The sequence below is a fragment of the Etheostoma spectabile genome, chromosome 14 (genome assembly GCF_008692095.1).
Source record: "Etheostoma spectabile isolate EspeVRDwgs_2016 chromosome 14, UIUC_Espe_1.0, whole genome shotgun sequence".
Lineage (NCBI taxonomy): Eukaryota > Metazoa > Chordata > Actinopteri > Perciformes > Percidae > Etheostoma > Etheostoma spectabile.
In genome coordinates this window covers 4,540,991-4,555,849 of record NC_045746.1, presented here as the reverse complement: position 1 = coordinate 4,555,849, position 14,859 = coordinate 4,540,991, and the positions used below count along the sequence as shown (strand labels likewise).

The 14,859-nt window shown below is 38.9% G+C and overlaps 2 protein-coding genes across 2 annotated transcripts in view; one reads left to right on the top strand and one right to left on the bottom strand.

The window, feature by feature from the left end:
- bet1 (Bet1 golgi vesicular membrane trafficking protein) overlaps positions 1-697 on the top strand; it is a 1,765-nt gene extending 1,068 nt beyond the window's left edge. Inside the window, exon 4 of the mRNA XM_032534937.1 lies at positions 440-697. Within this exon, the coding sequence (XP_032390828.1) occupies positions 440-595 (156 nt within the window). The 3' untranslated portion in view covers positions 596-697. The remainder of the gene's footprint in view (positions 1-439) is intronic.
- A 632-nt stretch (positions 698-1,329) lies between these two features.
- zgc:85777 overlaps positions 1,330-14,859 on the bottom strand; it is a 19,352-nt gene continuing 5,822 nt past the window's right edge. The window contains exons 2-9 of the mRNA XM_032534935.1: positions 13,724-13,844; positions 7,961-8,090; positions 5,913-6,019; positions 5,321-5,488; positions 4,800-4,973; positions 4,164-4,325; positions 2,356-2,506; positions 1,330-1,767 (exon numbers count right to left, since the gene is read on the bottom strand). Of these exons, the coding sequence (XP_032390826.1) occupies positions 1,677-1,767; positions 2,356-2,506; positions 4,164-4,325; positions 4,800-4,973; positions 5,321-5,488; positions 5,913-6,019; positions 7,961-8,090; positions 13,724-13,844 (1,104 nt within the window). The 3' untranslated portion in view covers positions 1,330-1,676. The remainder of the gene's footprint in view (positions 1,768-2,355; positions 2,507-4,163; positions 4,326-4,799; positions 4,974-5,320; positions 5,489-5,912; positions 6,020-7,960; positions 8,091-13,723; positions 13,845-14,859) is intronic.

Genomic DNA, 14,859 nt, shown 5'->3' with positions numbered 1-14,859 from the left:
ACTTATTATTTATTCATCATTCTCTATTTCATACTGTTCATATTGTACTATAATACTTATATAATAACATATTGTTTATCCCAGCACCCTTTGCACTGTGCTCCATAATTAAAGAGGAGAAGAGCTACTTTTAACTGCTATCTACTTTTGGGTAGTTTTATCAGATTCCTATTTTTGAGGATAAATATATAATTTTAATCATTAATATAGCCGTCAAATAAAAGTGGTGTAAAAATAACAATATTTCCCTCTGAAATATAGTGGAGTAGAAGTATTAAATAGTGGCTCACCATTGTACTCAAGTACAGTATTTGAGTAAATGCATTTGGTTTCATTCCACCACCATCAAATACAGTAATATTTTCCAGGATCAACATGTAACAGTTTGTTTGCTGGCCTGCCTGGACTTTAAACTTTCTAACTCTCTTTCCAACACTAGGACTCAGACTTTGACTCAACAGGCGGCCTGCTTGGTGCCACCATAGGCAGAGTCAAGCAGCTGTCCAGAGGCAGTCAGACCAAACTGCTGTGCTACATGCTACTCTTCTGCCTATTTGTCTTCTTTGTCCTGTACTGGTTCATCAAGCTAAGGTGATAAGAAGACCCTGTTGGACTTGGCCTCTTGATTCCACGTCTTTGTCCCGTCTGCACCACTGTCACGCATCAAAAATAAACCAACATAATGTTGATGAGGAAAGGCAGGGTTTTTTGGATCAGCTTTATACGTGTCCATGTCTGAGTATTTCACAGAACAAAGCCCACTTTTAGTAATGAAAGTACTCCTGATTCCATTTCATGGATGATTGATGACCATGTGAATTAGGAATTATGTATGTATGTATACATACATATCTGAAGCAGACACTGTCAGTATATGTATGTACTTGATAGCAGCCCAATGTACCTGGATGGAAAGATGAGACAAACACTTCAGAACGGTAGAAGATATGTCAAAAACTTAATGCAGCCACGGGCACATTGTATTATAAACAGTGAAATGGCAAAGGTGTTGTAGTCCCAGCTGTGTTGAGTGATTAAGTTATAGAATGCTACTTAAAGCAAATGATCAAGTGTACGGAAAAGAAAGAACGGATATATTACAGCAGTTGAATCCATACAAAATTAATAGTGTTCATTGTTTCAACATTGTAAAAAAAAATATTTTAATGTAAATAAATTTTATGTCTGAATAGACCAGGGTGTTTGTGTGCTACTTACACAGAATGTGCTAAAAAAAAAGAAGTTAAAATTGAACTGGTACTCAAATTGATTTGATAATTTTTTAATGACATAATTGGCACACTGTATTTTACACAACATTCATTTTTTTGCACATTATTTTGCTGTCTATTCTAAAAAAATAGATTTACTCTTCAAAGGATGTTGAAATGAACAAATTACAAGTTATATAATTACATTTGGCTGTCCACATTTGTAAGGTCATGGAAAACAAGAACACAGGAGATTTGTAATTCTGTGTGTTTGAGTTTCTTTCAGACCACATACAGAATAGTTTAAACAATCAAAGGCATAACAATCTTAATGCATTGTATGTCACGCATTTTAACATATCAGAACTGCACTTAGGTGATCTATGTTTAGCAATTCATTGTGAATGATTAGCACATTATCAGCAGTGGAGCAGCAGACATCAGTCCCTGGGTCAGTTGTTGATATCAGTTCTTGGGCAGTGTGTCCATGTACTTGCAGATTATTCCCAGCATGACCTCATCAGCTCCTGCACCAATTGACATTAACCTAGAATCTCTGTAAAATGGACAAGGTTAATACAAACTAGTGTTTTTTTTTGTGTGCAAAAAATCATCTAAATTTTCTTCATCTGATTCAGTTAAATCACTGCAGCAATGATTCTCTCTTCTCCCCCCCCCCCCCTTACTGAAAGTGACACCACACATCCTGGACCCCTTGTTTAGCTGCATTATTTACCCCATCAGTAAATGTCAACACAGAGTAAAATAAGGGAGAATCTGTATCAAACACTGTCACTTGATAATACACTGAATACACGTGATGACTCATAGCTCACAACAGGAGACTGACCCTGCATGTCTTCAACAATTAGTGTGACTTGATCACATGCTACGTTTATGTAAATGCCATAAATCAATCCGAGCCTAACAATCTCATTTAAATTGCTTTATGTGCAGCGACATTATGGTTTTGCAGTCAGATATTTTTTCAGACGAGATGAACAAAGTGCACAGGTGTGAAAATAATTAAAAATCACATGCTATATGCTATAAATCCCTGTGATGGAGAAAACAGGAGAGAGTTTTAAAACCAGATCACTGAACAAAAGACGCATTTCAGTTACTTTTTTCTGACCAGCCTCACCTGTAAAATCTGCTGACCAGAACGTCACTGGTGAAGCCCATTCCTCCCCAAAACTGGAGACAGCTGTCACCCACTTCCCTGGCCAGGCGGCCCCCCTTTAATTTGGCCATGGATGCCAGCCTGGTGACATCATTCCCTTTAATGTACAATGCTGCAGAAAAATAGGAAGAATACAAATAGTGGCACAAGCCCGGGTGAGTGAAAAATGGCCAGGTGGATGAAAAGGCATTATAAAAAATGTAGAGAGGAAAATTAGGACAATAAACAAACGTGGCTCTGTTGCAGGGTCACTGGTAGCTGATCAATGCCTCTTTCACACATGTTCCTTGTTCCTGCATGATTTTTCCTCTTTCAATGTGCATGTGTGTTTCTATCTAGCAGTGCCAAACAGATGTAAAAGCTTTGATCTGTTTCTGAGCTAACGAATCGGAGCAGCTACATTTATTCAAAGCTGCTTGCCACTGAAGTAGTTACGAGAAAATCACACAAGACCTTGAACACCCGCCCACCCTGATGCACCCACATATTCATATCATGAACACTGCATTGTAAAGCACTTGGGATGTATTTTGGAGGACCTGGGTATGTGCCAGTTTTTTCAGGTAGCCAAGCTGGCTGTGGGTTTTGAAGTTATGCCAGCACACACAGAACCAACAGTAGCTCCTCTTGTCCACACAGAAGTGTCCTTGAGTGTCCTTCTACTTAACTTTAAAAGAAAAAAGTTAAACGTTTGTAATTTATTTGTTCTTTCATAAGGAAATCTAGATTAACACAGTAACAATTAGCGTTGGACCGCTGAACGGGATGCTACGTTACCGTTAGCTAGTAGCTGGATTAAACACAATGGTTAAAATGCTGACAACTTACATTAAGCGGTAAAGCGTGACTGTATTTCATAGAGGATTCTAACACCGGGACCGTAACAGTCTGCAGGCAGCTGCCGTTGTTGGAGAAACCACACAGAGACGATGAGTTTACTTGAAAGTCCCAGTCTTGTGTTGCATTCTAAGTTATTATCCATCCGATGCTTGTTTTTATCATTTACTGGTGAAATAAGTCATTGTTATAAGTTATTGTTATTACATTATTAATCAATAATTTCATTTTGACCATATGGCCTTAGAAAAAAACAAGCCATTATATATATATATATATTTATTTATTTGGATCAGGCTCCGTTTAGGCACTGGCACAACCCAAACCTAGTAACCATTAACTAATAGAATTAAATGGGAAAACACAATGTTAGCATAGCTCTTGAATGCCTGTGTATGTCTTAAGAAATACAAATAGGGTTAGGGAAGAATTTAACTCCAGACAAAACATGGTGTTAATCATTGTTTCAGCCAACTCATCCAGGAAATTAATTTTTCTTTAGCAATCTAGTAGCAAGCAATTACTGTTCTGTCTATACCTAGCCGACCATAATTTTGTTCACTGTTAACTTATCTCTACTTTATAGTTTATAGTTATCTTTTGAACCAACCTGCTGCATTGTAAATGTACAAATTACCTACTCAAGGCTAGTTTGGCATTCACATCATTCTTTTAGGACTGAGTTAACTGTGGCCTGCATTACTGAAGCCATAGTCTTATCTATGGTATTAAGTGTCATGAGGACAGCTGCATGCATTCATTTGGAAGATTTTTCCTAAAATACTGCCAATGCAAAAGTATTTTGGACATGCAAAATCTAGAAGTGAAATAACCCGACAACCAAATTGCTGTGTTAATGCAAACCGCACCTTACATCTGTCGTATAATATTAATCTTTCACTTTTTTATGTCCGTATATAAAGCGACCGCACCTGTAGCTCGGTGGAGGAGGGAGCGAAGCAGCTCGACTTCCGTCTGCAGCTCAGCCAACCTGAAGTGAACTGACTGGTGGTGGAGGACAGACTGCTTGAAGACCTTCCTCTGCCGTGTGTACTGGATGGTCTCCTGAATGATGTTGTCCATCATGGTCAAGACTGGAGGTTAATATAGAGATATAGAGACATGGAGAGATGTGACTTTAGTACTACTGCTACTGCTTCCACCTGCACAGCATGCATGTATGTGAACGTTTGTCATTTGTGAATCTGATTGATGATATGATGCACAAAGGTTTACCAGGACAGACGCTTCTGGGATTCAGTAATAGTGCGTAAAAGTTGAACTCTCCTAGAACAGTTTCTCACAAGTTCCCCCAAGAAACATATTGATGCACACTAGTTACTCAGAATAAAAACTCCTACGGATCATTAATGGCCTGAACTGTGTGACCTGAACTCCACAATTCTTGGAAATGGTAATCCTCTAATACAGTAAACTGAGCAATTTACAGTTACATCTGTGGGAGGCAGATGAGCTGTGGTGAAAAACAAAGGGGAGAGTGAGTAACACTAGGAAAGATAATAAGGAAAAGTGAGAGATGAAGAGCTGTCAAAAAAAGGCTCACTCACTATTGGCCACTGCCCAGAGCCTCTCCTCCTGGAACTGAAGCATCTGATAGGTGAAGCCCATGCCTTCCTGGCCGATGATGTTCTTGCAGGGCACACGAACGTCATCAAAGAACAGTTCAGCTGTGTCTGATGACCACATACCCAGTTTATCAATCTTGCGGGCGATGTGTACTCCTACAATGGTAAGGACAGCAAACAGAAATAAAGGTCATAATGCATCTTGGCGAAGGCAGACTATTAATAATGAATCCTACTGATAGAACGGAAACGGACATTCTGTAGAGAGGGTGTTTTAGGGTAATAGGCTCAGGGAAATCATGTGAGAATTTTGCAGTAATTCATACATTTTAGGTAGAACTGAAAAACAGAATCTTAAATTTGAGGGCTTTGCATTTGTAAATGTGATGTATGAATCCCAGATGATGAATGTGAATTACAATGATTCATTTTCAGCTTAAATGTTTTTTTGTTCAAAAAAAGCTTTTACAGGAAAATCAACCCCACAAGTAACTGACTCCTACCTGGCAGGTTCATGGGCAAACAGAAGAGGGATTTGTTTCTGTGTGGGGGCCCGTCACTGGTGTTTGCGAGAAGACAGATCCAGTCAGCCTGGGTCCCGTTGGTGGTCCACATCTTTCCCCCGTTGATCACATATTCGTCCCCTTCCCTTACTGCCTTGGTCTTGATACCTGAATTGATATGTGGTGGAGTGTTAACATGGATGGAGGGAGAGAGAAATTTGGGAATGACAAGAAGAATTGTAAGGGCACAAGGTTAAATGAATGGTTTCAATAGATGAATAATCCTAGAAATAAAATGTTGGCGCGTAAATGAAAAGCTGAAGCTACTCTATAACGTAATGCATACAAATCCAGAAAAAAGTAGTCTTAAAGTGGTGAAATCTGATGGCGGAGAATTTAGGCCTATATTCAGCATGCCCTCCTTCTCTCCAGAGAGAATATCCGTACCAAATTGACTCTAAAACTGCTGTATTTCTGGCTCCGCAATCACTTCTGTAGCATGAGTTCCTTTAAAATGGTCTTTAAGGAGCTAAATAAGGAAAGGAAATTATATAATAAGAAATGACCAGAAGATGATGAAGATAAGACATACTTGACACATCAGAGCCGGCTCCGACTTCACTAACTCCGAGGCAGGCTACTTTATCCCCCATGATGGAGGGAAGGAGGAACTCTTTCTTTAACTCAGCTGAACCAAACCTGCAGACACACACAAATACGTAGAAAGGAAAACATATTACACTAAGGGGAATCCAAGAGCACCCCTTGTTGATTTCCTATAAACTAAGATCTAAAAGACAATACTTCTAAATAGAGCTGGGTAACATATCAATATTATATTGATATTGTGATATGAGACTAGATATCGTCTTAAATTTTGGATATCATAATATAGTAATATGGCATACAGTAAGTATTGTCCTTTCCTGGTTTTAAATGCTGCATTACAGTAAAGTTATGTAATTTTCTGAACCACCAGACTGTTGTAACTGTTTACTGTTTATTATCTGCCTTTGCCCACTTAGTCATTATATCCACATTACTGATGATTATTTATCAAAAATCTTATTGTGTAAATATTTTGTTAAAGCACTAATAGTCAACACTGCAATATCGTTGCAGTATTGATATTGAGGTATTTGATTAAAATATTGTGATATTTGAATTTCTCCATATTGCCCAGTCCTACTTCTAAACAAAGTAGATTGGCAAAGAGGATTGGCAGGTACCTGTCTAATAAAAGTTGTGTGAAACAACAGTGCCATGTTTGTGGCAATTATAGTTCCAATGGGACAGAGGAGGGAGTCTTACCCTGAAGCTCCCATGGTATTTTGGCTGCTCTCTTAGCACTTAGACCTCACTGCAAGCTAGTGTAGATCCCCTAATTAAGCTCGGAGATTCCAAACTCTCTGTTCCACTGAATTCTGTCTTGTGTCACCAACAGCTGTTTCACAGCAGGATCATATCACACAGTAAGCCAAGGCCATACATGGGCAAGACAAACAATTACCAAATAAATGAATACAAACACTTTTAGGGAGTGTAACTTGTGAAAAAGGGCTGCACAATAGGCTGTATTTTTTTAGTGAAACTATACTATCCACCACTAAGATACAGTTAAAAAGGGCCTGGACCATAATAGATTTGGCCAATGTAAAAAAGAGGTAATATGCATGGCTTGTTGGTACAGTTATACTGTATCTACATCTGCAATATGTAGAAGTTAGCCAACATTAGTTTTAATTGTTCATGATACTCTGCACCCACTGGGCTGGCAGAGTAGCATCGCAGCTGAGCAGATGTTCACCTGTTATTAAGAATTTCATTGATTCACTGTAAAACCCTCTGCCTTCAGTATATATATTGTTGTCATAACTTGTTAATAACCACAGGTGAGGACACCTTGTAGAAATGTGTAGATTTATTTAGCAGTGTTCATAAGTAGTATGGATATGGATAGGGTTATAGTGTTTGTACCAGAATAAAATGGATTCTATCTGCATCACTAAGTGCAATCAGTGCAACTCACGACTTGTTAACAAGTCAAGCTGTTGACGTAGTCATTGCCCATTAGACCAATAAAAATACACTAAAATAAACACAAGCTAAAAAAATAAGAGTGAAAAAAGGAGACAGGTGTCTCTGCAGAGCTGGACCACATATTGGAGAAAATGTCTGAAAAATGTCCATTGTTTGGTTAGACAACATAATTATCTGCAGGGTAAACAGGGCGACAGTTGTTCCAGTAGTTTAAGCAACCTTTTATTATCTCGAAATGAAACACTCATGTAGGATAAATGTTTGAAAATATACTCCAGCTCTTCCAAATGTGGCTCTAGTGGTGGTATAAAAAGGATAAAAACGCAGACATTGCATTGATGCCAGAGTTGCTGATGACAGAGGTGGAGAGAGAGTATGGCAGCTAGAAACAATGCACATTTACAAAAAGACATGTCTCCTATCCCAAACTGAGTTTTTTTTTCTTTTTTTTTTTTAAGGGAACAGTAAAAACACTGCATTTGGGGATCTACACTGAAAACCTTCCCCATTTGACAAATATCAGCACATGACCATATATATATATATATATATATATATATATATATATATAATCCAATATCATTGTTAGTGGGATTGTACCTGGCCAGTGCAGGAGTAGCCATGTCACTCTGTACACCAATGGCCATGGGGATGCCTCCACAGCGGATGTTACCCAGCTCCTCTGAAACTGCTACGCTGTAGCTGAAGTCAAGACCCAAGCCGCCATACTCTGCATGGGACGAAACACACCTCTTTAGCTACTGCTGACAGTTCAAGGCTGGCAGTTCACTGTACATTGTGTGGGGTTTTTGTTCAGATTTCTTCATTATTTATGCACATTCGACAATAGATGTGGACCTCTGCTACTCCGCTGAAAGAAGAAGAAAGAATGGTGTACCAATGTCACTTTGGAAAAATAAATAAATATACCCCATCATCTTAAACTAGATCTGTACCCTGTCTTCCTTCCATCTTCCCCGTTGTTTTTTTGATAAAATCACTGCCTAACATGTTTCTGTATGCACACATACACACTGGTATAAAATTCTCAACTGATCTGTTGGAACTGGAGCATGCACTTAAATTAATTACAGGATGTTATCATTAATTGCGCTACCTGTAATTATGTGTAAAACGCACTGGTGGGAGATCAGAAGCATGGGACAAAAAACGGGTCACTGACATCTCAGTGTCATCTCATCTGTTCTGCTTAGTATATAAAACTTGATTTTGATTTCTCAAACAAGTTACTGAAAAAGTACAACAATTGGGTCTAATTCCTCCATTCTGGCATGGAAGGCATTTGGAAAGACCTTAGGTCATCAATAGAGGTGAACAGTGCCTTATAAAGCCTGTCATTTACCCTTATAAAGAGACCTCTCTTTTTCTTTCCTTTATATTCCCTTTCATCATCAGTCGCAGCATCTATGAAATGAGCACGTTTTATACTCCTATACTTAATGCTGAAGGACAATTTTCAGTCCGCTACTCCTGGAATAAGATGGCTTTTATGCTGTATTTCTTTTAAAAGGGTATTCTTTGTGAGATCTTCCTTAAAAACAATGTATATACAAAAGTAATCCCTCAAAATCATTACTTATTAGCCACTAGAAGTGTGTAGTGGTGTCTGTATGGGCCTTAGCAAAGAGGCTTTGGGCCTTTGTCTTAAGAAAAAAAAGCCTTATAAACACAAATGTCTCTCTGCAGTGCAGAAAACTGGACATCCTCAACCTATGCTGGTCTAGCAAATGTTGTTTAACTTAATTCTTAAGCACAAATATCTTAATAACATCCAGTCAGCAAAATGTAACAAGACTGAGCATTTTTAAAATGCTTGGTGCTGTCAGAGTTGCGGCTTTGACCCAAGTGCAGAAAGGCGAAGAGGAAGTAAAAAATAACAAGAATTTCATGATTTCAAACTCACGATGGATTACGACAGACCAACAACAGACACAGAAAGCACAAAGACTAAATACACAAGTCAACGAGGGTGAAACAAGGGACTAGTGACACACGGGCTGGGGAACAGGTGAAAGACATCAGGGCGGGGCAGACAATTACACAGGCAGGGAAAAACCCAAGGCAGGAAGTAAAACAAGACATGACATGGGAGAAACAGAGGGACTACAAAATAAACCAGGAAACTAAGCATGAAACAAAGACAAGGTGGCACACAGATGGAAACATGAGTCATAAAACAACAAGGAAATACATAAACACAATAAAACAGGAAAAAAACTACAGAAACCCACCGGTGCTCGGTTTTCCCAGGAATGAATATAGTGATGCCAGCCACTGGATGATGGATACTAGCACTGACTAACAATGAATTGAATAATTATGTGTGAATTCACCACGTGGAGGCCTGCAAATCTAGCAAAGTGATTTAATTTCACCTGTCAGACTAGTCAACGAATGACGTAAAGCACAGTCTGGCAGACTGTCAGAGAGAACAAGGAGAAAAAGAAAGAGTGCAAAATAAATGGGGACACAGAAAGAGGGAGATATAGATATATAGTAGTGACTAGCAAACACTACATATACAAAAAATAGATATATAGTGGGACAAGCAAACAAGGGAGTGGGGGAGCCAAAAACAAGAGGAAGCAGGTGCAGCTGTGCAGCGATAAGTCTCTAAGCACTGGAAACCCTGTGGTGGATAATGTGGATGAAGGGAAGCACCGAGGATTATTCCACTTTAAGCAAAACAGCAGGCCGTCTGGTTGAACAAGCAAGCAGAAGAAAAAAACAAACAAAAGTCTTTTACAAATGTCAATCCTACACATGTGTCTTCTGAACACCAGTGTTCCTCGGCGTAGGTTCTCATCAGGTGGAGCTCCATATGAAGCACATATTGAAGGATAAATATTGAGATCATTTAAAGGTGCAGGGCCAGCAGACACTGGCCATGTCAAAGAAAAAAGAGAGTAACAAAGTTTTAGCAACACGAGTGACCTGATGATAAACCACTTCTCCCAGGAGAATGGCAACCTAGGAAATGTGGCCAATGAATTAATCATAAGCTCAGATCCCTGACAAATGACATATGTGTCAGTTGTAGTAATTGCATTGTATCACCATTACAGTGTAATCTACAATCAAATCAAAAAAGTAACTGTGTTAGTAAAGTTTTTGAATGGAAAGACAAGCTATTATAATGCATGTATCATAGTGTTACCAAAGTAGAAATTGTGAGAAAGGAAACAGCCTTTTGAGCCAAGAGGTTATTCACCTAGCAAAAATATTTAGTTAAAGGGCAAACTGTGGAGGATGCCAGGTTCTATCTGTCAGGCAGGAGACAAAAGGCCACTGCCATGGTGTGAACTGCAGATACCTCTTCCTCAGAGCAAAGGAAAACAGGCAGGGAGCCAAGGGTCATCCCTGTCTTCTCCCTCAACGTGGCTGCCTGAGGTAAACTTCATGTTCTCATGTTTGGAAGGTAATAATGCCTTACCTTGTACATGGAAAAAGAGTGGGAAATAAAAAGTTGAGTGTTCTTGTCAGTGGATTAAATAACAGGGACCTGCTGTATAGCTACAAACCATGTAAACAGGAGCATTAACTTTCTTGCCCGGTGCTCTGTTTTCCTGGGTTTTTAGGCCTCAATTACAATGAGTTCACTTGTTGGCCGGACTCTCAGAGTTGTTTTATTTCTTTCTTGTCCAGGACATGTTAGTCCTTTATAAGATAGTAGAGAGATGACAGGACATCAGGCAGAGATGGACAATGACATGCTACAGGACCTCTGGCAGATTCAATCTGCCAGAGTCAGCTTTGTACCCTGAGCCACGAGAGCGCCACTTCGATTTGTTTTACCTCCTGACTTGTACAACATGACATTAAAACAATTATATCATAACAAAACATTTAACCTTAAATGGAGCATTTTAGAGTTATTTTCCATAAAACAATGAATAAGTTGAAAGTTTAGCCTTTCTAGAATTGAATGTCTGTAACTAGAAACAAGGCAGATAAAGGTGGATCACGATAATATCACTTGATTCTGGATCTCTTTTTAAACATGGTTATTTATATTGTGAGTTGATTACAAAATGTCACCATATTTGCAGATGTTTCATTACATGACTATGTAATATAGTGTTTTGTGTTGTATTTCCACCTGAGGAATTATTTCTCCATTGAACAGACTCCTAAATCCTCAATGCCATTCCTGTAATCCAAGCCTCTGAATCAATTTAGCCAGTGCAGAATTCTTTGAGTCTGCCTAATTAGTCAGCACTGCAGCAAAGACATGTCCTGTTGGAGCTACTCCATCTGCACACTTTCCTGAAGACTTATAACACCATGGCAACTTTGGTTATTCCTTGTAATATTATTACAAAAAATAAGCCAAACACAGCAAGAGTCATTAGAAGGAGCCAGATTTCCACAATATGATAACTGAGCAATAGTCTTTTTGAAGACAATACAATATTTGTCCTTTAGCTTTTGTTGACTAAAACATAATTCTTTTAAGACTTAGGACTAGAATCAGTGACTATATACTGTGCTGCAAGTATATGATGTATATGATTTAAATTGCTTACTGAAACATGCCAACCCTGACAATTGTTTCTATATACAGTACTTAACCCACGTAATCTACCACCTGATAATACAGTGTTTTCTGCTGGGCCGCTCCTCCTCTCTAATCCTGCTAACTAATGCTTAAGACTTGTGTACTCAGCACATTTTAATTCCCTCGCCCTACCCCTTCTTTGACCTACAGCCCTGGGGTGCAATCTTCTTCACAGAGCTCCATGTCCAACAGTGTTCACCTGATTTCTTCTTTCAGCAGCAAATGTCAGAACAGCCATAACAGCTGTTTTTATCACGACAAGACAAAGACCAAGATGAAAAGTGGCAATTGAATAGAAATGAATGAATCTATTACTGTGGGAATACCTGACTGTGGTATAACTGAGAAGCTTTAAATCTCTGCTGTAGATTGTAAAACACTTTCCACAAATCTATTCTTATATTCAGAATGAAGTACACATGACAGCTGCAACTATATTGTGGTCCTGTACTGTACAGTACTTATTCCGCTCCCTCCTCAAGCCCAGCAGTGACACAGCTGGGTACACATCTGGAAATGGGATATACTGTAGCAGACGGCCATCATCACAGTGGGGACATTTCTAAACCAGACCAACTGCAATGTATGGCTGTCAAACAGAGAGAAACTTCAGCTGTGAAAAAGAAATGCCTTGAAGTGAGGATGGTCAGTCAGAACACATTTTGATTCACGTCAGACAAATTCTTCCCAGATGTTAAATAATCATTCTGATGTGGCTGTTATTCATGTGTATTAAAAAATGGTATCCTTGGGGTGGCCTCTACCTCACCCAGGAAGAGCGTGTGCCCCATGTAGGCTGAGTTCTTGGCAGCAGCCGGGGTTCAAATCCAACCTTTGGCCCTTTGCTGCGTGTCATCCCCTCTCTTTCTCTCCACCATTCCGGTCTATCCACTGTCACTATCGAATAAAAGGGAAAAGCCCCCAAAAAAAATCTTTTGAAAAATCCTTAAAAGCAAGGAACAGATATGTTATAGATTTATTATGGGACTGACTAAACTGCAGATCCGCTGCTACTCTCAGTTCTTTTAAATCAAGGCTGAAGACCTTTCTTTTTGATGTTGCCTTTCTCTGAATAGTTGTTCATTTCTTTAATGTTTAATTTCTTATGCCGCACTGTAACTTTTATTCTTGTGTTTTATCTGTTTTTATTTAACTTTTTCTTCTGTGTTTTATCTGTTTTTTTTTAACTGTTTTTGTGTAAAGCACTTTGAATTGCCCTGTTGTTGAAATGTGCTATACAAATAAAACTGCCTTGCCTTGCCTTGCCTTATGGAATGGCAAAAGAAACAGTATGTCCAAAAACAAAAATCAAGTAGATCAAGGCACAGGTGAGTTGTCATATTTGTATGAATTACCAAGTGCCCAAGAATACAAATGGAATCAACTTGTTAAAATGAACATTCTCAGTGAGACACAATCAGGCAAAATGGATTTTTGTTTCCAACCGCACAAAAGGTGCACTAAGTTTGGCACCTTGCTATAATGGCTGTTATCATTTTCTGCCAGTCCTTAGATTCTTTCCATGAAAACAAGCTCACTCTAAACTATCCCAGCATGCACTGTTAGTCGATTACAGACCTGACAAAGATACAGGTGACCAAACAAACGGCAACTTTCATTCATGTGGACAATGTCATGCCAGACTCCAAAACAACAGATTCTTTGTCTGAGTCTAATCACCGAGCACGTGCATCACCCAAACGTGTGTTTATAAAAATGTATGTTCTATTTATGTTGGTTTTTAAATAATCCTCTCAAAGGAAAATATAACTGAACACTCTTACCGACTGGTTTGCTGACTCCTAGAAAACCAGCATTTCCTAAGATCTTGAAAATTTTATGTGCTGGAAACTTCCCTTCTGCTTCCCACTGATCCACATGGGGGTTGATCTCCTGGTCGATGATCTAGAGGCCACAACAGGGAAGAGATATGTTATGTGTGTGTACTGAAATAATGTTATCATTTTTCTGGTGTTTTTCAAGCATTTTATGCATATGTTTGCATGTTTCTGTGCCAACATGTACAGATTTAAAACAATGATTCTAACAACAAATGACAGCTCTGCTATTCTATCTCCTGTGTCACAACTAACATCAAGAGGATTGCATTACATTACATTATGAGAAAGAAAAACACATACAACAATTGTTATACATACATTGGTTCCCTGCTGTGCAGTGCACATCTCTACTTAAGTCTATGTGATCTTTCTCTAGCAGACAGCGAGCTAAGGTATTACATATCAATGAATAGAGAGCAGGCTGGAAAGAGTACCACATGGTGAAACTATAATGATGACAATACAGTGACAGTATGCATGACATGCTAGTTCCTATCAGTCCCACTAATAACTGAAGCTTGGCTAGTGACATGGAAAATGACAAGTTGCAGGCTTATAAAAACAATGGCATGGATTTGATTTGGCCTCAATTCCAAACTGAGTCAGTTTGGAGCAGAAAAATGGTGCTTAAAACCAACTTGTAACAGAATTCAGTGACACTGTTGGTAATACCAAATGGTTAAGTTGCCCAATACAACTTACAGTGCAAATTACACTGAGGGTTTGGGGATTTGGGTTTTTTGAGGGATGGCACTGATAATTTTATACTAAAGTTGCTTGTAGCCAATATTGTGCTGATTCTGATGTGACTCACTGTTTCCTCCAGCATTTAATTTTTGGCAGGGAACCTCTAAAGTAATATTCAGAACAGCATGCAAAAATAAAGCTTGGTTCTGAAACCCAGTTTCCCCTCTGGGTTAGCAACCACTCCACTTATTCAGCCACAAAGCCTGTGATTCACAGCTGCCTGAAAATGAAGGATGACTTTATTATATGTTTCAAACGTTTGGGAGGTAAGTGGGGGAACTTTGCAGTTAAGGAATACTTTTCACTAGCCTGGAAATCCAGACCCAAATCTG